General features: G+C 36.7%; 1 protein-coding gene across 2 annotated transcripts; it reads right to left on the bottom strand.

The window, feature by feature from the left end:
* Positions 1 to 139: 139 nt before the first annotated feature.
* Positions 140 to 24,729, bottom strand: CDC16 (cell division cycle 16). Of its 2 annotated transcripts, XM_050911448.1 has the most exons (18): positions 24,658 to 24,729; positions 22,463 to 22,517; positions 21,430 to 21,527; positions 20,876 to 20,914; positions 19,925 to 20,065; positions 17,815 to 17,974; positions 17,065 to 17,159; positions 16,287 to 16,420; positions 14,498 to 14,577; positions 12,855 to 12,904; positions 12,082 to 12,155; positions 9,611 to 9,736; positions 8,712 to 8,864; positions 8,026 to 8,089; positions 6,204 to 6,265; positions 3,931 to 4,066; positions 3,233 to 3,323; positions 140 to 2,118 (listed from the first exon to the last, which is right to left on the bottom strand). In XM_050911448.1, the coding sequence occupies exons 1-18, from the start codon at positions 24,703 to 24,705 to the stop codon at positions 1,853 to 1,855; spliced, it is 1,872 nt and encodes a 623-aa protein (XP_050767405.1). In that variant the 5' UTR covers positions 24,706 to 24,729; the 3' UTR covers positions 140 to 1,852. The 2 variants fall into 2 exon arrangements, with proteins under 2 accessions (XP_050767405.1, XP_050767414.1); XM_050911457.1 differs by lacking the exon at positions 8,712 to 8,864.
* Positions 24,730 to 26,499: the final 1,770 nt, after the last annotated feature.

Below are 26,499 nucleotides of genomic sequence, written 5' to 3'. Positions count from 1 at the left end.
GTATCTCAGATTGGCTAATGATAATCCTCAGATAAATGAAGGCCTTCCCACCTAGTAGTGGTCTCTACTAACTGTATATTCCTTAGGATTCAGAACCTGGCCACTGAGAACTCAATGAGCCATGAGACAGATGTAGTGGGATGAGTAGTAGTAGTTTATATTTTCCAGTTTATGCAAAACTATACAAAATTAAAAAACAAAACAAAACAAAACATCACTCAGAAGTTTACAGTATCAGCCCATCCTTCGATATCCATTAATTGGCAAAATTAAAAGTAAACATTGTCTGTCTTAAAAGGACCATTAATCAAGAAAGATGGACTGCTGGAAAGCAAAAATGACAGCAAGGTTTCAATACAGGTACTTGGGATTCATCCCTTGTCTCCTCTTATTTACATAAAGTACCAAAAAAGGGTATAGGAAAGATTTCATGAATCACACTAATATGTCAGGTTTTTTTATACCTTCCCCCAATAAAGTAGATGAAAATTATATCACAATAACCAAACATATACATTTTATGCTAAAAGTATAATTGAAAATACATGTTTAAATGTTAACACAAATGTACTGAGATATAATGTAGAAATTACATTTTAGACCAATGATTTTATTTTGCTGACTAAAACAAAAATAATTTTTGTAGTTCATGAAGAATCTTTGTCTACAGAAAAATTGCTAGTTCTTGTGTTCTGAATTACTTTACACTAAAGTCTGGACTGCTAAACTTCAGGAAATCTATTCTAAACATTAAATGCCAAAATTTAGCTGGAAGTCACAGAAGAAAATATAATGACAGCTTGTAGCATTAAGTTTTTAATTTTAAGCCCCACACAGTGACGTATGTGGAACAGGCAAGAAGAGAAGGGAAGGGAAAAATTTACACAAAATACATTCAACATTCATGCTAAGAAGGCAAACAGACCTGTCCTGTTCAGTGGATGGACAAATCACTGCTTCTGTTTCAGAGGCATACGCTTTACTTCTTCATTTTCAGTGAACCAGTGACATTTAAAAATACCACACTTTAGAGACTTGTAAGAACTGTGTATGTGTATTATTCAGTTAATCCTTTGCATTGACAAAACACTATGTGTAAAGAGAATGACTGCAGTCCCCACAGTAGTACACTGTGGCTTACAACTTTATTATAACACTAATTGCGGGTAAGACTGATTTACCTTAACGTTTACGCCATTCATGTTTGTTGTCTAGTCAGCTTACCAAAAACAGGTCTTAAATGATCTTTCAGTAATACAATACAGAATGATAAAGAACTGAAATTAATAACTAGGAGAAAGTATAACAAAGTAACATGCTTTGTCATCAATTTAATGTATGCCAAATTACAGTCAAATGATGGAAAAACATTGAAATGGTTCCTTAAAGGAATACATATTTATAAAGTAGTAAGTATAAAACTTCATGGATTTTTTTGGTCTAGTTACTAGGAAAGCATTCCTCACTGACAGGATGAAAACTCAGAAGCCACAATAATACTGTATTAGACTGGCTATTCAATTTAACAACATTGTTAATGGTTCCATGTTAAGTACTATTTTTAAATCTTCACAGTCTTACTGATGGCAGACACATGGATCAGTAAACAGTTTTAAAAAAAGTGAATTTATTTTTTTACTTCATCATGTATGATTAGTTTTGTAGAAATAGTCCGTCATGTATACTTTTAAATCATCCTTAAGGCAAGCATTATTTCTCCGGTGTTAAGTACAGAGTCGTAGTTTGAATTCATATAAAAATAGCAAATTCTTGAAAGTATAACACCATAACAAAAATGCTAAAACACACATATTACACTTCGACAAAATGAGCTCTCTACCAGCATTTATGGTCATGTACTATGGTCTGACATTGATGTTTCTAACATCATATCACTTTCATTCATTTCAATCTCAAATGTTTCTTCCAATGGGCGACTGGTATCTGTACTTTTCCTTTGATGTGATGTCTCTAATGTTACTATGCCACTTTCATCCAGAGTTTGTCTTTCTATGTCGAATTCTCTGAAATCCCAGGGAGGTGAAATTATGTTCTTTAATGTCTTCATTGTGTGTACATCAAAGTCATAACATCTTAATTTGTCTTTGATCTCTGTTCCTAGGAAAACAGTCAAACCATTAGTTTATTCCAAATGAATACTCCCAAAAATGTATCTCAGAGAAACTATCATCCAGAAACTACTATGATTCTCCACTTTCAGACCAACAGGGAGCTGTCGCTGCTTAATGACTGAAGTTGATTAGAGTTGTTCTGAAAAAATCCAGCAGCCTCCTTTTTGAAACAAGCACAATATAAGTACTACAACTCAGATTCAAAAGTCTGTTATGAGAAGTAATTGCCAATTCCCTTCCCAGTTCTCCAAGAGGCTTTTTTTGTTGTTTATGTTACACACAGCATGGTTTGCATTAATGCATATCACACAGCTGCATGGTTCTTCCAGATGTGTTAACTGACTACATATGGAGCAAGACAATATTGAGGAGAAACATCTGCTTCAATTGTGCGAAAAATCTGCAGGAAAAGCAATAGAGCACACAGATGGCTTTTACTAGCTTCAGCCTCATTAACATGCTTGACAGGACATCAACTGCATTCATTACAGATAAATCACTAAGCTCAATGAAGCAGAAATATGGCTCTATAAAGTTTTTGGGGGGGGCAGAAAGCTTTCATAGAATATTTCAAACTATGGCAATATAATTACTGTTATGAAGCACTTTTTTTTTTTTTTTACCATATGTAAAGCTATATCTTTAGAGGCAGAAGAATTTATCCTGTCTCCACAGAGCAGAGTTTTGACACGGTGAAAATGCCTTGCCCGTATCTCCCTACAGCAGCATTAGTGCTCTGATTTTCTAACTCCATATTTCTATTTTATTTTTCCCCATTTCCTTTGGTTTCTAAGCTGCCACAAGTCAATATTTTCTATAAAAGAAACCATCACCACCTTCAATGGCAAAGTGTTTCCTTTCCTTATACTGGTAAGAATTTACTGTCATGATGCTTACAAAAAACAGTGGTCATTTGCAATTGCTGGTAAGTTCTGACTCATTTAGCCAAAAAAAACCCCCAAAACAACAAAAAACCAAACAAAAATATACTCTACTTTGTAAGTTAACTAGGTAATGGTAGACAGTCTTTCTTGACGTAAGAATAAGACTCCTCTTAAAGGACTCGATGACTTTAAGAGTCACATTAGTGAAAGACTTACCAATGTAGGCTTCAGAATCACCAATATACATTTCTATGCAATGTCCAAGCATCGTGACTGAAAATGTGTCATCCCTCCTAAGACCAAGGGCCTATTAAAAAAAAAAAAAAGTAAAAACTATTCAGTAGCAAATAAAACCATTTACATCTTAAGTCCATGATGGTTCTGAATTTGTTGTTTTGTTGCTCGACAGTGCCATCAGAGCAGAGTCTTCACTGTAAAGCAAAACATTGCAGAACCAAAATAATATTGTCCTATGAACTGGCTGAAGTAGTAAGCAAGCAAAGCACACAAACAAAACCAGAAAAGGATACGTACACAGAGAATCATTCACAAATCATGAAGTATAACATATGTTGCACTTACTGTAAAATTTCTACTTCAAGGCATAGGTTGGAAGTATTTTACATTATTTCAGCTGCATGAGAAGTTTATGTACATAAAATGTATGTGGTAATTATGATATTCAATTAATTTATAACAAAGAAGGATCCAAGTACTAAATTTCCCAAAGTGGCCATTTTTTACCTAATTAATAGAAAACTTAGGAAGATTTTTCAACAAAATTTAAGATTATAAAATAAACACTGATTTGGAGGCTGGATAAAATGCTTGTTCTCTGTTCCAAGACCAAAACAGAATGAAACAGTAAATAACAGAATCTGTGACCAGCACTTTAATTTAAGCCAGTTACATACCGTATGGAAATAGTCGATTGCGCTTTCAAAATTACCCATTAGACTATGGATGTAGCCAATGGCAGAGTAAGTAGAAGCATTTTGAGGAATTAGTACTAGAGCCTGGCGATGGTATTCCAGTGCTTCTTCGTATTTCCTGTTAGGGTTAAATACAGGAGATCAATTAGTAAGCTTCACGGTGAAAGGTGTTTTTATAGTATTATATTGGTATTTTCCTTAGCTCAGTGGCATGCAATCCTGCAAGAACTTAAAAATTATTGCTTCATACTCTGAACATAATAGAATGCACAAAAATCTCATGGACGTTGACAATTTTCTTCCTCAACGTAATTGAGAAATCATTATTCCCCCTACGCAGTGCAACAGCTGCCTACTGCTAGGCCCCATTTGGAGATGATCTTAGCAATCTGATATGGTAAATTGCTTTAGATGTTTAATGCTGCTCATTGTAACATTAGCTTGCTTTCTGCAGCTTTCATTTTCCTCCCCAGGGGAGCGAAGGAGCAACACGAGACTAAATCGCTCACTGTTCAAAATGAGAAAAGCTCTCCGGGCAGAAATTTCACAACCCTTAAGTGCTACGTACACTGGTACTTTTGTCACTTTCATTTTGCTACTGTCTCTATCAGAAAAGACGATTTACACATATCCATAATTTCTTTCAAATATCAGCCACCCTTTCTTTGAAAATTACCCATTAATTAGACTGCTTATTGCATTTTTTATTTTATAAAACAAGGATTAGATGTACATTATGGCATTACTCTGAGAAATTAAATTGTCACATTTGACATCCTAGTACCAAGTTGTTAAAAATAAAGATAGCAATTGTCTGTTCAGAAGAAATGTTAGTGTCTATAGTTCTAATGAAATTATGCAACCAGCAACACATGAAGTTGTTAGAGGGCATTAAGTAACAATTGAGGCAGAGAAGTTATGCAACTGTTTGCTTGCTGCACAAAACTTTCACATGATTTGAATTTTCTTTTCACTCATAGTATTTACCTGTCCAATTAACTACCACTGTATTTTAATATGCTGCTTTCAAATTTCAACCACATAATGCTAGTGAGTAGACATATATCCAGTCAGGTTTTTCATAATAGCAATAGCATGTATTATGAACACTAGTAAATTAGTTATTACAGAATTTTTTAAGTTGTCAAAGCATATGTACAGCTGCCTAAATTCTCAACTTGATTTTCTTGAAAGATGGTTTACAAGGATGTAGAAATATGTTAGGTTGGCTTTCTGAACCTGAACAAATAATACAATGCAAGTTGCCTGAAGTGTGATGCAAGCAGTTACTAACTTATTGTAGAAATTAAAAAAAGACAAAAGGAATTATAACTGAAACAAGTATTTGAAAAAAAACTGCAATTATACTCATGAATAGATTCCAGAAGCAGTGCCTTTTGTTTGGTCTTGGCAGAAGGGGTAACTATTACACATCCTTATTTTATAATGACAAAGACGACTAATTGGCAATTCAAGCACAAAGCAATTACTACCAAAGCCAAAGCAGAAGTACAACTTATATCTACCATAATCACATTCTCCTTAGCAGCTTTGAGACAAAAATTACAGTATACACCAATTGGACAATTAACACCATGACACTTAAACAAAAAAAAGATATGGTACTGATTAAACAAAAGAAAACACTGGTTAAAATCAAATTAAGGTAATTAACGAGCTAACATTTCTCTACGTTAAAACTGTTAAAGCTTGCATATGTACTTTGCACTTTCTTTTTCTCTTGCTAGAACAGAAATATGAAATAAAATATGAAATATTTCTGTTCTCAAAAACAATAAAGTAATATTTTATTGCTGTGTTAATGTCACTGAATATTTCACTTCACTTAAAAAAATCATAAGCACTGATCCAAGCAATTAATCAGCACAAAACCACCTTTATGTTAACAAAATCAGTGGACATATTCAAGTATGTTAGGACTGGGACAGCAGCTAGTTAGAATTCAGACCCATACAAGGATCTAGAAGCCTACAACAAAATTTCTGTCTAAGAAGAATCAATAGTTAAGGAAAGGCTTTTACATTAAGTACTTTAACTTGCATGTAGTAAACTGGATATATGGGGCGATTAATGTATTTACGTTCACAAGCCGATTTAGGGAATCTTGTTCTTATAAGGTGCTTCTACACTGCTCTCATGTGGTACATAATCTTGATACAAATGAGAAGTAGGCCTAGAGAAAACACATCTGTGCAGTATTCCAGATAAATGTAGCTCCAGTACTCTCTGCTTACTTGAGTTTTCTGCAGACATGTCCTAAGTTGTTCAATAAAGGCTCCCACTTATCAACTGTTACCTGCAAAATAATGCAAGAATTCAAATAACTGCAGCTTCCCAGATTGTAACTGAATTTGGTCTACTTTAAAAAAAAAAACCCAAACATACAAATGAACAAGGCAATTCATTCATGACCAAGAAAAATATCGCAAGCATTTTCAATTATTTTCAAAACACATATTTAACCTCAAAACATTTATTCAATAACTCATTTTTCTAATTTTTCCATTCCCCAAACCCAATTGCATTTCTTTAAAGGGTCAGTGATATTAAAACTTGGATGAAAACCAAACAAAATTTGTTTTCTACCTAGCTAAAAATCACATCAAGGCTCTCAGGCTAGGAGCACTGAAGACTCCCCAAATTAGGTATTTGTAAAATAATCATACGTACTGAAGGTCTTTTTACTGTCTTCTCCATAGTCTAACTTCATCTGCTCTAAATACATCAGCTCATTTACGAGGCCCACAGAAGACATTCTGAGCCAACAAAATCCTTAAAACACTTTTTGCTGAAATTACAAATCATTTAGACTTGATCGCATTATGAATTTGCGATTTCTAACAATGTAAGAGTATCTCTGCATCTCTAGTGATTTTAGGTGTTTCCCACTCTAATTCTAAATTTCCATTTGTGTGTTTATAGATATGTTGATATTTAGTACTTCTCAATAAACAAGAAAAATGCCACACATAAAAGAATCTAGGCATATGCATACATTTAAGCCTGATCTACAAAGTTTGTGGCATTTGCATGAAAAACAATACAGTTTTAACTAAAACAGAACAACCCTATTTATATATTGGTGAGCGTATAAATTAGTATCTGTGCAGCTGGTTTTAGTAAATGTGTGCCTTGTCCACATGAAGATTATAGTTTTTTCAGCACTTTCCACTTTATAGAAAGTTTGCTGTGCTCTAGAAGCAATTTCATTATCTTGATAGGAGATGCTTTATTAAAAATTACAGTAGCATGAGGTGGTGTCCTCATTAACTAAATTTAAGCTCAAAATTGAGAAAAATCTATCTTAAAATTCACAAGAAGCCTGTCACAAGGTGGTACTGCTTTCATTAAGGCATCTTAAGTTACTCTAGTACAATGTGTTTCTTTAGACAAGATGACGACACACAAATAAAAGGAACGGTACTGCCAATAGGTACAAGCTCGTTTGTGTGTTCCAGCATTTGAGGAATCAGGGTTGTAATTGTTGACTTTTGATTCACAAAAACGCCTGAACTATGAGCACACTTCCTGACAAACTTTTTGCCAGGGATTACTTTGATTACTTTCAGGCAGTTAGTTAAGCATCCCTGGGCCCATTCCCACACAGTGTCTCTATCTGGTAGAAAGAAAACAAATCCATACCTACAGGACTATGTCGAAACAAAAGTGGAAGTCATTCAAGAAATGGCTAACACTTAAGGTGGCAGAAGTCATCTTCACACATGTGCCCAGTTCCATCCTCAGGTCAAGAACCATTGGTCTACTAAGACCCAAAACTGAGAATGAGACCTGGATTCCACTCTCCACTCAATGCTTATTTTCTTTTAATTTCATATAGAAACATACTTTTTGCCTTTTCCTGTAGCACTGAAGATAATGTGGGTGATCTAAAAACCCAACATACTCAATTACAAGTAGATGGTCCAAGTTTTAAAGTCAAATGTATATTGTATTGCTTCTATCTTAAAATAAGCACAACATATTTTGTGACAAGACATTACACAATTTCCTGGAGTTTTACATCTTTATGATCGTGCATGTTATTAGTAAAAATACCTCATTTCCAATAGCTTTGATTTTTTCCAGTGCATCAAGAAACCACTTTTCTGCAGTTTTCCAGCTAAGAATTGAAGGGGTGGGGGGAAAGAAAAGTAAATTAGTGAAGAGGTTTCATTAGCAGTATGAGAAAACTGTATTACAAGGAACAGTTCTTTGACATTATTTCGTTGTATAAGTGAAATCAGATGTAAACCCCAGTAATTTACGTTTGGCTGTATTTTGCATGTGCTCCTAAGAGCTAACAAGACAAAGTTAAAAAAATCAGAAGCAAACCAAGAATATTCACTAAACAGTTCTTATATCTGTTAGGTTTTTTCAGAATATATTTGGAACCTTTTGAGCAGAAAAAAATGTTTTGCTGTACAAAATTTTATAGCATGCGTGCACTCGTCTGTGCAGACAGATGCCTTTTCAAGGCATGCAACTACCCAATGACAGGCACACAGAAGATAATAATCGATCTCTGCATGTTCCTCAAGCATTAAATTCTTGCCTCGTTCAGTCTTAAACAACGAAGAACAACGTAGAAAGTAAGGGTTTAGGGTAAACACCATCTAAACGAGAACCAAAAGAAACTTTGTATTCTATAGTTCAATGTAAGTACTTTAGTAGATATATTGGCACATTACACTTCAGAATAATCCATGCTTAAGATTGTATTTAATCTTATTTTGCAGGCTTACTCTCCGTTTTGAAATGCAACCACTCCAACTTCATGCATAACAAAAGGATCTTCAGGTGCAATGCTTAAAGCTTGGCTGAAAAACCTTTCAGCTAACTTTGAGTTGTTGGTCAAGCCATATTCCAGTCCAATATAGAGCATTGGCAAATGACATCTAAAAAAAAACCAAACACAAAAAACCAAACATGCACTTAGTAGGAATGGAGTCACAAACTATAACGAAATGGCAACTGTGTTTGCATATGTTTATGTACATCCAAGTAAAAGCTGATTTAAATGGACTATTAACCTAACGGGCAGTTTAAAAGACTTCACATCTTTGTTAGTTACTGACAAGAATTTGAACTCCAATACATAATTGTAACTTGCTCTGGAATGACATGTATTTTCTCAGTGCTTAAGTTAGTTCTGAGGGATTTTTTTCCTGGTTTCCTTCATACATTTCATTTACAAATGGAATATGGAAGAAGTAATAATTAAAGGGATTACATTTACCAGTAACTACAATCAAATACAATAGTTTTACATGCCATATGACATGATTAGTCCACTACTCATTTTACAACCTTCTCCACAGCATGAAACAGCTGCTCAAGATATTACTATACAGCAGTTTATGACCTGGTATGACAAACATGATTCACAAATTTCAGAGAACTTTCAGGTAGAACATAGATTACCTAAATATAAATCTTGACTTTAGAACTTATAAAATCACAACAGTAATCACAAATAATGCAGTTAAATGCAGATGATGAAATTATTTGGGTTTTTTCTCCTTTGTTCTCTACCAGATAATTGTTGCAAATGTATTCCTACTGTTTAAAGGGATGTAGGTCAATATTCTACACTATTTATGGATTAATTTTAATTTTTCTGAATATGACATTTTTGACATACCCTTTCATGAGCTGTGCAGCTGTGAAGTATGCAGCCATTGCTTGGTCATGCTCACTCTCAACTGCAAATGAATGTCCATATGCTATCCACGCAGGTCCGTAGGTTCTCTCAAGTGTAGTAGCTTTGCTAAAAACAAGAGCAAGTCACAAGCAAACACATCTGAAATTAAATTTAATCTGCTTCAGATGACTACTTACATAGCAATGCTATGCCGCATAATTAGGTATCTATTAAGATAATCTTCTGTAATGACTAGTGCTAAACAAAGTTAATTTTAAAAGTTCAAACTATTTAGTACTTAAAAGTATCGCACATTTTCAAGAATTCATTGTATTATTTCTGTTGCTGTTCATGGACAGAAGGAATTATTTGATATTACTGAACATGAACAATGATATAATAGGTGAATTGGGCAAAACACAGAAAACATTAGAAGTGACTCAATGTATTACAAAATTCTAGCTATACATTTCAAAATAAGTATTTTCTAGCAAATGTAAGTTTCACAAGCAGGATATGAAAATACCAAATGAACACTTAGGTTGAACTGTGTGTTGAAATTTTGCCATATAATTGTGCTAGCCTTAATGAAGACAAGAGTATTTGTTACATCACAGACAGTTGCCGTGCATCAGAGAAGTATACAAAATGTCACTCAAGTCCTGAGCTGAAGATTGCAACCTGAGCATCAAGACTGCAACCTGGAGTCTCTACAGAAAGATGGACCTGACAGGAACATTAGAAAGCTCTGTAGGTTATTTTCTCAGTCTGAAGGCAAGGACATTCATAACCAAACAGCTCATGACAGATGTGCCCGATCTTTTCTTAAAAGCTTCTGACACAGAGATCCTACATGTTCCACAAGTAATCTATTCTATTGCTTAACTATCCTTAAACACTTCATTTTTTCCTAACATTTAATCCAAATTTTGTTTGTCACAGTTAAACTCGTTATTTCTCATCACAGATCCTAGAGAACAGTTTGTTCTCTGTCTCCTGGGACAAAACTTTACATATTCGAACATTTGCATCTTCCCACCCCATATTCTAGACAGCTTCAATCACTTCAAAAAACTTTCCTCGTTGGCCACCTTCTCCAGAATGCCTGTTTACTGCCTTCTCTTGAATTCAATTCAAATGTCTCACATCCATCCTGAGTTCTCCACACATGTTCACTTGTCAACAGCAACACATTACAATACAGCTTTGCTACTGTTACAAAAGATGGATTACATTCTATCACAAATGTTGTTTTTGTAATTGGTGCTGAGATGAGGTAAGCCCTCTTGCAACACCTGTAGGATGCAGATGGCTCCTTCTGGAGCAGGCAGAACGATACTTCCCTTACATGCTACCGGGCGCTGCCCAGCTGTGCCTTCTACTCTGTTCAGCATGCTCCAGCATGATGTCCTGTGACTCCAAAACAATGACATGGGAGCTTGTGTTTTTATCCAGGGTATCTCCAGATCCTTTTCTAAAAGCTACTGCCTAGCCCAGGGTTGTCCCTAGCCTTGTAGTTGTACACCATCATTCTTCTCCAAGAAATCTGGGCATCTTGTTGCTATTTCACTTTTACCAGACCTTTTTTCCTCTTTGCCAGAACTACCCTGAATTCTGACGGTTTTGGTTTGGTTTTTGTTTCCCCTAACACATCTATAGACCCTTCCTGGCTAGGGATGCTTGCAGATTTAATAAAGATGTTCTTTACTTCACCACCAAAACCACCTACGTCACTCAGGACAGCTTCTTGAAGAACTTCACACTTGTACTTGTCAGGAATTTAAATAGTTTACTCATAACAACCAGGCATTTAAACAGTCTAAATTACTAACCCATCTTTACATATATTGTCTATAAAGGTCTCAAGAAGAAAAATTAAAGCCTTACAGGTTGACTTAAGCCTTCTCAGTTTAAGCTTACAGCACCAAAACAAATGCCTGACTTCACAGCAAGGTCCTGCCCCCCAGTGCTGACAATCAATACACATAGAGAAGACCTACAGGAAAGAGCATTGGACTGACTGACCAACCTAAAAAGTCCAAGGCTGCTTGTGCAAAGAATGAACTACACAGCCAAATGTCAGAATTTTCTGTCTAACTCTTCCCTTTAAGATATGAAACCTGAACCTGGGAGAATGCCCAAGTGTCCTTAAGCTAAGAACTGAGGCTTGATTACCTAGATGTAGTTAGCTTGGCAGCATGAGCGAATGCAGGGACTACACCTGCCCAACACAGGAAGGTGACTGCCAAAAGAGATTCCGCATAAGTTTCTGTCATTTTTAAGTATCTAGATGGATGAGGTCTAAAGTGCTGTATCACAAAAAGGGTGTCAACAAAAGGAGTAATTTAGTAGTAACCAGTTTACCGAGGCTTCTGTTTACCTTATGAGCTTACAAACAATCATGAACATTAAATATTTATTTAGCAAGTAAGCAACAGATTCACTAAGGAAAATGAAAAAAAAAGGATTACCTGAGATATCTTCTGGCATGTTCATTTTTGTGGCCAACCATGAGATAGTAGCATCCTACTGCAAACCATGACACCTACACATTAAAATCAAAATAGAGTATTATTAGACATATCACACTGATTTCAGTGAAACATCACCATAGATGATGCAAAACAGAAGAACAGATTATAAGTAGAGAAGTTAGGAACATTTTCACTGAAATCACAGTCAGCTTTTCAAATTATTTGGTATTACAGACAAGCTAGAACTGCTGGCATGTACATCTCTAACTGGGTTTGTTCAGCCTCATGAAGAGAGAGTTAAGTGGAAAGCTTATTGCTGTCTTCAATTATCTAATGGTAGGGAATACAGAAGACAGAGCCAGACTCTTCTCAAAGGTGCAGTGATAGGATGGGAGGCAATGGGTACAAGTTGCAACATGGGAAATTCAGACTGAGTAAAAGGAAACCAATTTTCACTATGAAGGTGATCAAACATTGGAAAAAGTTGCCCAGAGAGGCACAGACATTTATTACTGTAGCATTTGTTTTAAATTATTATTCAAAGTGAATACCTCACATTGAATATATTTTACAGGTACTTTGTTTTAAAAAAAGAACCTTGGTATAAGAAAATGACAATGCATAGAAAATAAAAGGAGCGAACCATTTTTACTAGCTCGATCCAGAAACAGATTTTGAATTCTGTTGCTCAAACTGACTATTACATTACAGCTTTTATGTGCTTTCACCTAGAAAAAACTACCTGGTAATGAAGGCTTAGAACAACTTACAGGATTATTTGGGTACAAGTCCACCAGTTTGTGAGAAAGATAGAAAAGCTCTACGTGGCAGGAAGAAACAAGAAAAGAAAATTAAAATGTGCTAAAACATTAAGATGTTTCAAGCCCTTTAGCTTTCTATACAAAATATCCAGAACATCTAACGTTATTAATGCACAAGTGAACAAAAATGTTTTCTGTTCAGTGGTAATGCTTCAAACTGCCTCAAAATAGATTTGGTTTTGCAATTAACTAAAAAAGAAAAACAAACCCCATCAGTCTTAACAGCACATAAATAAGCAGCTATACTTCCCACCCCTTAAGAATTCTGCAACAACGTAAGTCATTAACATACATTAAAATAAATGCCTATAGTACTACACTTGAATGTATCTTGTCAAGGTAAAACACTATTGAACTTCCTACACCTAAAGGTATCACATACTGGCTATATCAATTTCCAAGCAGAGTCCTATGCATTAATAAGCTGAAAATAGGACAAAAGCAAATAAATGATTATATTATTTGGAATAATTCTAAGTGATTACTTTTCTAATAAAAATAATAATTCTAGTTATTAGAATAACTTACTATGGATTTTCTAATAACAGCAGAAGTAATCAGATACAGGATAACAATTCTATTGCCTATGCAATTTCAAAAGAAATAGCATTACAGTACATAAAATTTCTATTTCTTCAGAGTACAGTGCTCTTAAATTGATGAGTTCGTCCTTGAGTACTTTGCATCAATTCTTGGCTTCAGAAAAATCAAATATGAAAACTGGCTTAAAAAATACCAACTTATTTACAAAATGCTTCTCAAGGCAGACTCAGAAGAAAAATCAGAGTACTGGCCGCATTTTCAGATGTAGTTAATTGTAAAGTAACTGAAAAGTACATTTACTAAACATCGAGAAGTACTAGTACAGCTAATGACCTATGTGCGTACATACAATGCACCATCCTTTGAGAGACTGCAAATCATATGAGCTCCTTATTCTATTTTCCAATTGGTTTTAAAGACATTCAAGCTCGTCACTTGCTTTGGATGTTTATATGCAGTCTGAAATGAGAAAAAGCCATCCCAGCTGCAAGTAAGCTATTCTTGTAATTCCAGCAAAGGTGCTGCATGATTATTAACTTGTTTGAACTAAAAAAGAGGCCTTCACAACAGCAAAGGCAAGGAGAGTCTACAAGTTTTTCTAATATGGAAAAAGCATGTCCACCTAAGCATACACACTGCTGAAGAGTTCCTTCTAGTTTAATTAATACATTTTATTTTGTTGTTGAGCAGAAAAAGTACACCTAGATACTCTAGGAAGATCACCTCAAAACAGAAATCAAACAACAGAAATGAAGCAGTGTAGCTCACTAACTTTCTGACTCCATAGCCCAGTGGTTAAAAGACAGTGACACTCATGATCATGAATGAATAAAGACTCTTTGCACAACTACTCCTCGCCTCACTGCTGTCAGCTCTGAAATTCCCTTCTTTTCCAGTTACCACTGTTTTCTTGAAACAGCAGGTAGGAGGAAAAATATACATGATTTTTAAAATGGTATATAAGCAGGTTTCTTGGCATCCTTAATTCTTTTTTAAAATTGAAGCTTTACAATCTTCTTTTGACTCATATTAAATGTTGTGTTTCTTACCATTCGCTTTATTAAGCTCCACAAGTGTCCCTATATGCACAGGTAAACAATTTGCATGGAAAGGATCTTTTTCCATCACTCTAAAAAAAAAAAACCAAAACCAAAATCTGCAATGCACATTTCAAAAATTTTAATGTGTTATAAGCAAGCTGCTTTTATAGTGTGTGATGTTCCATTTAATTACCCCTTTAGGCACTGGAAAACTATTTGTGACTAGAAGGTAACTATTAACAGCATAATAAAGGCTATCTTAAAACTAGAAAAATAACTATTAATTTAGCTTAACAGAAAAGGATAACAGAAAATTCTTGCAAGCTGAATATACAATTAGAAAAACAGAATACAATGCACATTTGTTTGCAAGTCACTTCAAATTTAACTAGCAAACAGCAAGCAACAACATTTCTGTTCGTCTTTTCCATACGTTTGACAGGAACTTCCAGGCAATACTCCTCAGCTTTCTGAGCTTAACACTAAGCAGTATGCCTCAGGAAACATATTTAGCTCAGTTTTAAATTTTTATTTCCTGTGGCATTTAGAAATGGAAGATAGTCTCACAGACAACAGACTGCCTGCAGGACATGGCTTGTAGGCATGTGTCCTTTTTGTAAGCATTGGCATTTGGTAAACTAAGCAGAGAAAAAAAGGTGTCTTGAGATCTATTCACAGAATCTCTTAAATCAGACGCACAACGTTATGACTCCATTCTCCAAGAAGTACACCAGTGACATTTTTAAATAGTTCAAAGAATTTCAAATGAAAAGTATAAAAGAACATATAAACAATTATATTAAATGGTCTCTTGAAGAGAGTCTAAAACTTTGAAGTTATATGGACTTCTCAGACTCATTTCCAAGTTTTAGCATCTGTGACAGTCTCCTCCTTAGGAGACATTTACTCCTGACACTTTCTGCTAGACAAGATGTGGCAATTAAATTTCAGAAACAAAGATGCAATAGTATAATTTTACTGACTTAATTGGAGTAATTTATTTCAACAGGATCATGATTTTACTCAGATGTTTAAATTCACCCTGTTAGTATTCTCTACAGCCTTCCCAAAAATCTTGCCTATACAGGGTTCCATGGGATATTCTACATAGTGATGGCTTGCTTCAGCTCAGAAAAAGCTGTACTATAAAAAAAACCCCAACCAACCACCAACAACAAACAACCCACCTTCTATTTTATACTACTAATATTCAGAGTCTATGCAGTACATACACAAAAATACAGTTTTCTTAAAAAGACTGTCAGGCCAGCAGAAAAAAAATAGCTCCACAACCACACGTTCAGATTTAACAGTAGTTGAGAAGCAATCCATGTCATTGTTCTGACCCATCTGACAACTGAGCAGCAGTGTATGCCCGGGCTATGTAACAACTGAGACGCAATACTTGGCACATCAAAATTAACATAACTTTTAATCAGCCAGGGAAATCCTACTTCCTAACTAACCAACTGATCCAAACCCATTCGTTCTGAAGGCCAAACAAGAAGTAGGTAGAGAACACACAAAACTGAAGGTACCAGAGTAAGGAAGAAGTTCGATGAAGGAAAGTGCAGCACAGTGCTGATTAACTGGAGTTTTGCTTTGGATACTTCTGCTACATATCACAAAAATAATGTGTCTTGCCAGACACAAACTACACATTTTAATTACCTGAAACTTTGTATCAAATTGTTATGTATGTCAATGCATTGAACAATGATATTCGCTGTAAGTCCAGGCATAATTATTATACTACACCATATGAGAAAAAACCCTCAAAGTTGCTTTGTATACTTACACCGAAGTAAGCTTGTAACACATTTTGAAATCACAGTTATAATAATGTCTTTCAGCTAAGGATACTACCACATCCAGGTTTTCCTGAAGACCATCTACTGATTCAGGAATCAGTGTTTCACTGGGTTTATTATACTGAAAGACAAAAGAAACAACATGTGAAACAACAACCAATCTAAAAATCAGACTGTATAAGTATTAATATCTTCATTTCTAAAATAATATTTAAGCAGCATTAAGCTTCTTAAAATTCTTAGTTTTAAACTGAAAATCCGTAAAACAGTTATTTGGTAAAATAGTTCTTTATAATGTACTTAAAAGCTCATTCAGAACATGAAAGATGCTTGCCAGTGTCAATATCTTAAGTGTAGGCTGTGGAAATGAATACTGAGCAATATATAGTTGGCTTTCAGTGCTCTCGCATTGTCTTTGGAAAAAATAGTCTGGAATAATGTTGCTATATCCTAGTATTTTCAGGTAACTGACATTTTGCCTGCATTATTAATGTTCTTTTTTCCCACCTAGAATTTTGTCAAGAAATAAAGCTAAAAAAAGATAATCAGAATTTCAGGTTGTCACCACACCAAAAATAGTTTACAGAAAACTATTATACTACTCCCATGAAGTGGTATCTATTGCATCATAAATTTTAAAATAACCAAAACTACAAAGCCCTTATTTATTCCAGTGTTCAGAATAAATGGAATCCAAGAAAATCTACATCTGAAGTCAAGACTTGCAATCAGTTCTTCAGCTTTTTAGTCAGTTTTGGGGTTTACCTTTTTCAATTTATTCTCAAATAAAAAGTGAAGCAATTCTTGTTCTTCTTCTGTACATTGTCTACTAAGAGGTAGAGATTCAAGAAGTTCTTTTTCTATGTGAATTAAAAAAAAAAAATTGAAGCGGTGATATTACAGGAGAAATAGTGAGATGCAACATTTTAAGAACTTAGAGATGTAAAGAATTTTATGAGGCTCATCCCAAAACTACAAGGAAGATAACAGTACAGATACACTAAAACAGATACTACTACTAATTATGGAAATTAATGATTGAATTCCGAGTTTTTCCTTCTACACTTTTAAATAAAATCTAATAAAGATGACTTAACGCATCACTATTTTTATTTACTCTACATGTCAAATTTTATCACTTAGAATGCTATATTAACCAATGCCTACTATAACTAAGCAAACACCAGTAGGGTTTTGTGGATTCAAAGCCTGTGAAGTTGAGAACAGAATAAAAACATTGTTTAGGATGGGCAAAGAGCATGGGAGCTTCCGGAGCTAACAAACAGGACAGCTGGGTTACTTTGTTTCTTTTAATTCTTAGCACTGCAAGACTGAAAAATAAAGTTCAAATGTAAATTTGAGCAGATTATAATTTTCACTCATTTCATACATTTTCTATTCTTAACATTTTAAAGTCTGTTACTTGTAGTATCGCTTTAATTTTTATCCAGGAAAAAGGCATATTGAGAAAGCAGCTAAATTTTACTTGTATTTGAGAAATACTGCTATCCAGACCTTCTTGTGCCGTCAGCATATGGTGCGATGTTAAAAGATCAAATGCTTCAAAGCAGTAAACATCAAGCTTCAAGGCCTCTTTGTAGCTGTATGTTGCTAGGGTTCTATTATCCAAAGCATCATAGATCTTCCCTCGCAAAAGGCATATAGAGCTCTTGATCTGGTGGAAAAGCAGGGCTGGAGGTCAAAGACTGAATCAATGTTTGCAATTTGGTTTTGAGCACAAATCAAATGGGCTCCCTGAAAAGTAAAAAGCATTTCATGTATGACAGAACCTGGTTTTCTAGTGCTGTCTTTAAATAAAATATTATCTCTATCATCTTAAAAAAAAAAAAACAAACAAAAAACAAATGAATGCTCTGTCAGGTTATCTACTGCCAAACAAACACATGCTTGAAATAAGTAGTAGGAGGACAGAGTTTATCTTTTCTACTTCTGGCATCCAGTGCTCTGATATTGAGTTGTAAGCTAATTATACTAAATTCCCTTCATACTCAATATAGGGAAATTGTCACTTCCAAAGGCGATTCACTTCTTTGTTGACTATTAAACCACATATTTCATGCAAGACAAGAATGACCGCAGTAGAGATGAAAAAGGCCAAATCAATGGACTCAACTACTTTGAGCAGAAAAATATATCCTTCTTTTCAATCCAATACATAGATGTTTCAGAAATGAAAGTAGTGAAAGATCATTATTACCATAGTTAAAGTTGTACTAAGATGTCTAATAACTAACATGTCCTTTCAAAACTCCCTACAATGGGTGTTCAATTCGGAAGGCCACAGAAGTGTCAGCAAGTTACCTGGAGAAAGTTAACACATTATGCATCTGTATCATCAGACTAACCAGACAGACCAACTCTCTCAGGAGTCTGCACACTAGAAACAGTATAGCTGCATTAACAACTACTAAACCCCAGGGGGCTGCTACAGTGGTAATATTGTTACCAGCTCAGAGACCAGTCATTCTTACTCCGTAACTAGTGTCTGTGCAAAATAATCAAATTAAGTTTGAAAAAGCTACATTCCTAGAGAGGAGTTTGAGCTAAAATTTCTTGTAGCAGTACCCTCTTCACTAGTTCTCTCCTTTGGCGAACCAAACCCATCCTCGCATTTGTGAGCCACATTATCACAAGCATTTGTGAAGGTGAGGACTGATGAAGCTGAGGTTTTTGGCTGGGTTATTTTTCAGTCAAAACAGTTTCCCAATTTAGTTCAATAATCAGCCCCCCAAACACCTGGGCCAGAGCACCATGAAACAGGTAGCAAGAATGAACAGCCCAAGCTGAGGACTTCTTCCTTTGCTTGCAGTGGTAGCTTAAACGTTCCCATTAAGGTGCACTACAGTAACTCAGTCTAATCTGCTTCTCCCTTAAGCCTATTAATACCAGCATTCGAAATCAGTTCACATCAACGATTTAACCCATTTTGCTACTTCAGTCTTACAGGGAAAATGCCATCTGTCAATCACCTTCACTGTAGTTTCAGCTAATAAACTTCAATTCAAAACTCCAAAACTAAGGACTCTTCACAGACTCTTCGGCCTACACATGGTACCGATCCCTTTTAACTGTGTGCCTATACAGAATTTTTTCACTGAGCTTCAAAAACCTCACCTTCACATCACATAATTTTCAAGTGTGATCAAAAAATGTCCCACTGAGAACAACACTTCAGTGATTAAGGAAATATTTCATTAAAAATAACTAGAGGAGAAGAGAACTTGCTTTGTTATCTCAGAACCTGCAGCCCAATTGAAAAAAAGGTTAGTTTACATTATCAAGACTGAAATTGCAGCATAGAGCTAAAAGACTCTAAAAACCAATGCTAGATCATGAACTTCCTGCAAAGTGTCTGCAAATAATTTATGAGAAGTTGTTGAAAAGCACTCTTCATTTTTGCAAACCAAGTTATTTTCATACAGGCAAGCTAACACGTGACTTCTGACTGAAAGGAGAACAGTTCAGCATTTTTTAAAATCACGTTATCCGAAAAAGAAAGCTTAAACACAGAGTTCCAGATTCATACAGCTATAAAATCACTTTCTGACTTCACACATTTTTTTTTCTCAGTTACAAAAATACTTGTTTAAAAAATGTCACTTACAGAGGATTGTGACATCTCCCAGTCTGTGGTAGAGTCTTTCAATCCACTTTCATCCTTCAAGTACTTTTCAAAAAGTCTTTTGTTGATTGGCTCTTCCATATCAAGAATATCCAGAGCCTGTTGATGTTCTTTTGCAGCATACTAGCCAAACATGTGCATGTAAAAAACAAGGTTGGGATTTGAAACATCTGTACGTAAAGCACCAATAAACACAGTGTCACATTTCAAAGGCACAGATTATAATAATCAGTGCTTATCAGCAGGTTTTTCATGCATGCATATTCTTATTTGGACATATGTCATTTTACAATTGCAGCCAACTATTTTACTAGTCATCTATAATATGCAAAAAATTATAAAATTAACACCTACAGAAAAATCTATTATTCAGCATTATGCAATCACAGAAGCAGATATGCTTCTAAAAATAGTTAATACAGGTTTTAATAAAATACAATTATCTTATTCTATAAGCAGCACATTATTCTATTTCAAATTTCTATATTTAATCTACCAATCGATTCAGTTTTCCTGTGAAAGCACTGCATTTTACTATTCGTGTATCACATTTTATACAGAAGCATAAAGCTGCTAACTATATTTATACAACCATAAATCGCATCTCCTCTGGTCAAACTACAACCAACCAATTAAAAATGTAAACATGGAGACATGAGACAAAAATGGTTCACATTCTTTCCCCACAAAATATTAGAGGAGTATTTTCTCTCCTGGGAAAAAAGGTCAGTTGAATTTCTTTAGAATAGTACCACAATGGATACTCCAGCAACCATACTGAAGGTTAAAGAATAAATCAACTGTGATAAAATTTAAACGTGTTATTCCAATGAATATGGACATCTACACTGCCTGTCAGGTACCTCACCTTCCCAAGATGCATCTTTTATTTAGTTTGGTTTGTTTCCAATAGAGGTTAAAATGTGTACTCACATGACATCTAGCTGCAAGGTAGCGACATGCTTCATATAACTGAAAGAGAAGTTTCATACATATTAGTTATAAAGAGAGAGCATGTTTACTTACACTGCTAGACTCCATTTTGTGCTCTCCTTTTTCAGTTGTATGGCTTCTTCATCCCTTTCACTTCCAAAAATCTTTCCTGACCAAAATGACTAAGTCTGTAACACTTTCTCTACTATTAAACTCTCAAAGGACACTTGCTTCACTCTTGGCTTCACCACTCATTAGCAGAGTGGAAGGACAATTTAAACAACTACACGTGAAGTGACACTCCACCTTCCCATACCTGCTGCAGTTACATCCTTGGACCCCTTCTCTTTTCTGTGACCCTATCTGGGGACAACAGTTTCAATCTAGCCGATTGAACACAGGGCTATACTTGGTTCAGATAAACTACATCATGCAGGTTTTTTAATTACTTTTCCCATAAACCTTATCCTCTGATGGTGAAAAAGTCACTGTGGTTAGCAGCAGAGGTTTAAAAGTGGAATAACAGTAGTAAGTCTTTGACTAAAATGACTTACCTTATCCAACTTACGCGATCGAAGGGCATGTGCTGCCCTATGATACTGAGCTGTTAGGTAAAGACATTGGGCCAACCAGTAGATATCTTGTGGTTCCTCTAAAATAAAAGAACAAATTATAAACTATTAAGTTTTAATATATCTTTGAACACTGTCATATAGAATATTCACTTTTGCTTCACTAAAAAAGTATTTTCCCCCTATTCTAGCATCCTATGGAGTTACAAAGTTGGGTTTTTTAAATATATATATGTATAAACAACTTATAATATCTATCAGTGAGAGATTAAAATGAAAAAATAATCAGATTTTAACGTTAAAGACATCAGATAGTGCACTGGACAGTGAATACAAAGAATCTCATACTACAGGTGTGTCATGAGAAGGAGACAATGGTGATACAGATCTAAAAAAAAGTAGCAGTTGTAGGATACCCTGCCCTTGGACATAGCGCAGAAAAAAACAACCCAGAATTGTCTCTCTCAAAAAGATCAGTGGGAACCTAACAACAGTGAAAGTGAAAGCACTAGGCTTCTGCAGCTTGAAGTTAGGATTGCAGAAGCACAGCTTAGTAGTCTCCTACTTTATTGGCAACCAAAGCTTTTGTGGGATCAAGGCCCTACAATCATTTTACACAGAAGCGTAAATGGACCATGGCTGTGTGCAGACATAGGCTACGAGCATCAACTCACTCTGTAAACCTGCATTCTACTTGTCACTCAGAGCAGCAGTGAATCCTGTAGGAAACCACCGCTGTCTCTCATAGCTTGCTTTTTTTTTTTTTTTTTGGTCTCTTAATGTAGGCAAACCTTAAGGTTTGGCCAAACATTAATTTTAACACAAAGTTCAAAAGGGAAGGAAGATTGGCCCTGCTCTATTTGGAAAAATGGCATTCCAAAGATCACAGAAAAGCACTTACACCAAACTCAAAACTTCAACATTTAGCCAAACAGCTTTAAAACAAAACCAGAACCAAAACAGAACACTATCAGAAAGAAGTTAATCAAAAACAATGTAAAAAGCAGCTACTTACCATGAGACAGTGAAGCTACTTTGTCTGCCCAAAACAGGGCACTTTGATACTGCTGCTGTAAAAGCATGACAGAAATAATTAGTATTTATCTGGGGTTAGCTTTCCTGGATTTTTTTTTAAACATATTGTACACATTTAATATCTTATGCAAGTGGTCCCTAATGAACGGTGATTCACATTTGAGATCTTTAAAAGTTAAAAAAATAGTTTAAAAGGGCCAGTACTGTAACTTCTAAAGGATATCAAAAAGTAATTCAAGGTGAGGTTGTTCGTTTATTTTCAATAAAATGCATATATCTTTGGCAAAAAGGTATGCACCATGTAAGTATGGCAATAGGTCATTAGTTGATTTGCTATCACTGAAAAAGTAGCCACGCATTCCCCCCTTCCAGTTAAAATAAATGCTACATTTTAGAAGAAAGAGAATACTATATATAAAAAAAAGGACATATAAATTACTTCAGGAAACTTCAGCAGCACCATCTCTGATTAAGAAATTTTCATTCTCCAGTCAAGATGCTTTAACCTCACACAAACCATAGTCCCTATGTGAATTTCCCCCTATTCTTGGATATAGAGTTTCACTGTTAAGTCTGCAGTTCAGAAGTGGGTGAAATAGAGAAGACTGTTGGCAACTAGAGATCCGACAGAAGCAGAGTTTGCAGGTATACCCCACTAATTCAGCTAAGGTTGCCATCAGATTTGGGGTGCTAGGCAAAACCTCATAGAATTGGCTGGGATTATTCTCTGAGAAGATCAGCAGGGGCTACTGTTCCTTTTTTATCCTTCTCCATGCTATGAGGCATAATATGCTTCCCAGGATCTGCTGGACATTAACAGATATCCTGCCATTGCAAGGACTTGCAACACTAGAAAAACCTTGATCACTTCTGCTCTTTCCCGCAACATTACAGTTGTGGAGTTTGTTTACAATCTTAGAGACTGTTTCACGCTTTTGGAGTAGAGGTTTGGCAGACTTTTCTGAAACACACACTGATGGTATTCTAGTCCTCACAAAGCACTACGCTCCATGATCTAAGTGGTCTCTTCTATCCTGTGTTCCCACATTCCCGACTTGATGGGGATTAACCAAATTTGCCAAAAGTACAGTTCGGTTTCAATCGGCACTCCCGGGGGGGTGGGGGTGGGGGTGTCAACAAAAAAACCAAACCAAAGCCCCACATATGTAATAGTTGTCTACAAGAACTGAGGTTTAAATAACTCTCTCAACACCACAAAAGAAAGGCATAATCCAGGGCACTATATGACTTTTGTTGAGCAGTTCTACAGTACTATAAACTGACTATATTACACAAAGAAGCAGTCCCCTGTTCCTCCTGATGCCCCTTCCTCTGAACTGCGCAAGTGTCTATATAGCTGCGTGGCAAAGCAGCTCAGTGAGCCAGTTTAACTCAAATGAGTACAGCAAAACAAAATAATAAAATCTACCAAATTAACTTAGGTCCCCAATCAATCTTTCAGTCAGACTTGCTGGCCACACACACAAATGTTTGTGCTAACTGAAAGGATGGGTTTCTCTCAGTAGTGATGCCAGTAACAAGTCTTTGAACTAGAAATAGAGCAGTGCAGTTTCACGCTATACTTAATCTAATTTATTAATGCAGTTTTCCTGTTGTGGTTTTTTTGTTTGTTTGTTTGTCTGCCCTGCAGCAACATAATTGCTGAATCCATCAACAAATGAAAACAAGCCTGCCCTTCTAATAGCAGTCTGCAGCGTCGCAAGTTAGTACGATGGGCACCTATATATAACCACCGCGTAAGCACGCCCAACTTGCACAACCCGTGAGGGAGGGATCCTGCAAACATGCCTTCGCTACACAGCAGCCCTACCGCTCCCACAGCGGGCTTTCCTCCTCCAAACGAGGAAGAAACCACGAAAATCCCCTCGTCACGCTACCAGGAGGCCACACGCCCCAGCTCCAAGCCGAGACCGCACAGGCGGCGCTCCCGGCCCGCTGCACTCCTCTCCCACCCCCGCTCCCTCCCCTTCGACGGGAAACGGGGCATTATTTCAAAATTAACTCCCTCTCCCCGGGTACAGAGGCTGGCACCTGCTGCCCCCCCCCCAGGAGCCGGGCCGAGAGGGGCTTTGCCTCGGGGAAAGCCAGCGGGCCAGCCGCCCCTTCCCCAGCAAACCCCACCCCGCACCAACGGCCGCTTCCCCCGCGCCTCACCTGGTCGATGTACTGCCGCACCCGCTTCCTCAGCCGCTCCAGGTTCATCCTCCCGCGCGGTGTGTGGCTGCAGCTAAGGGGAAGCGGCCCAGCCGCCAAGCCCGCCGCGCCGGCAGCGCTTGCCTCTCCGCCGCCCGCCCGGCGAGGCGCCCTGCCCGGCGGTGCCGCGCTCAAACCAGCCCCCCTTCCTTCCCTTCCTCCCTGCCTTCCTCCCTGCCTTCCTCCCGGAAACAGCGCCCCGAGCTCATCGTTCCGGGAGCGCTGGGGGCCGCCGGGGGAGGGGAAACGCCACCGCCCGGGCTGGTGGGCCCCCACCCCCTGCCCAGTTTATTCTGAGACTTTTCTCCGCAGTCCATCCCCCGATAAATTTATTCTGAGACTCTTCTCCGCAGTTTTGAGGCGAAGGTTTGTCTCTGTGGGGGCCCTGTTGCCCTGAGACTCACCTTCAGCTACTGCAGCCTTGAGGTGAAAACAGTTCCTCAAGGCTTTGCAGCGATGGCGGGTGGTGTGTCAGGAGGTTTTCTACGCGTCCTTCATCGTCCAGTCATTTTTGGTATCACACAGATTAGGGAACCATTATCCACTAGGACGCTGCTGAAAAATGTCAGCTTTTACTACTGAAAAACAGGTGACGTGAACTATTAAAATGCTTGATTCGAAATAATTCAGATGGTGGCCGATGCATCTCGGAGCGGGTATGCCTGGTACAAGAAGAGCAATCATCTGTGTTTGCTTTGACAGAGAAGGAAAAACTGTGTCAGAGTTACAGCGTGGAGAAGGCCACAAAGATGGCAGCTGGTCGCAAGCAAACAGTATTCATTTGAGAAAAACGGATCCATGTGCCCTCTCTTGATCTACTTGTAGTAGCTGCACTTTGATGTAAAACTGTTTGACTTCAGTGATTTCCTCCTGTTATTAGCTAGGTCAGATTTTCATCTCGCACTATGTCACCCTTTTTGGGGCTGTTTCTTCTCTGGCGCCATTGAGCATGTGCGCTTGCAGATGGCAGGTACTCATTTTATGCCTGCAGTAAAACATAGATTTATTTTGCCTTTTTTTACTCAACTGCATTTGTAGGTCTGCTACTTTTTCACGTTTTGGTAACCAAGACCTTGAGGAAAGCAAAATCATTGTTCATCTTTCTATTAGATCACATAATGAAGAGACTAATCCTTTTGATTGTGCCTTCTTTAGATCCAACAGTCCTATCTGGTGAGTGTTATCATCATATTCAACTTCCCTAAAGATACCTTCAGGTGTCCAAATAGCTTCCATGGTAGAAAGAGAATGCAATCAAGCTTTTGTACCTTCAGCTCTCTGAAACCTGTGGCTTGTTATGAGTGCTACTACTCCACTCATTGTATTTGTTGGTTTAAAATCTCTTTAAAATTAGTACGGTTAACAGCATATGTATCTGTCAGTTTGTGGATCTTTCTATGTACAATAAAAGATGTTTGAGTGAGATTTTGATACTATTTAGAAACTGCTGAGTGGTGGAGCCCACAATTTGCTCATAAGTGGCACGTTTCCCTCTTAGACCAGGTATAATGCTAACTCACCAGAGCTCAGTGGCTTCTATTCAGCGTGAGATATCGGGGCACCAAACTGCAGGAACTCAGAGAGAACAACATGAATTTAAATATCATAGAATCATAAAATGGTTTGGGTTGGAAGGGACTTCCAAAGATCATCCTATTCACGTTACTATACCATAGGTGCAGATACCAGGTAAGGTAAGAGATATTGTCCAGAAAATTAAACTTATGTCCAGTTGTGCTGGTTTTGGCTGGGATAGAGTTAATTTTCTTCCTAGTAGCTAGTATGGGGCTATGTTTTGGATTT

This window comes from Gymnogyps californianus, chromosome 1 (assembly GCF_018139145.2).
Source record: "Gymnogyps californianus isolate 813 chromosome 1, ASM1813914v2, whole genome shotgun sequence".
Taxonomy (NCBI): Eukaryota; Metazoa; Chordata; class Aves; order Accipitriformes; family Cathartidae; genus Gymnogyps; species Gymnogyps californianus.
This window is presented reverse-complemented; position numbering and strand designations above follow the sequence as displayed.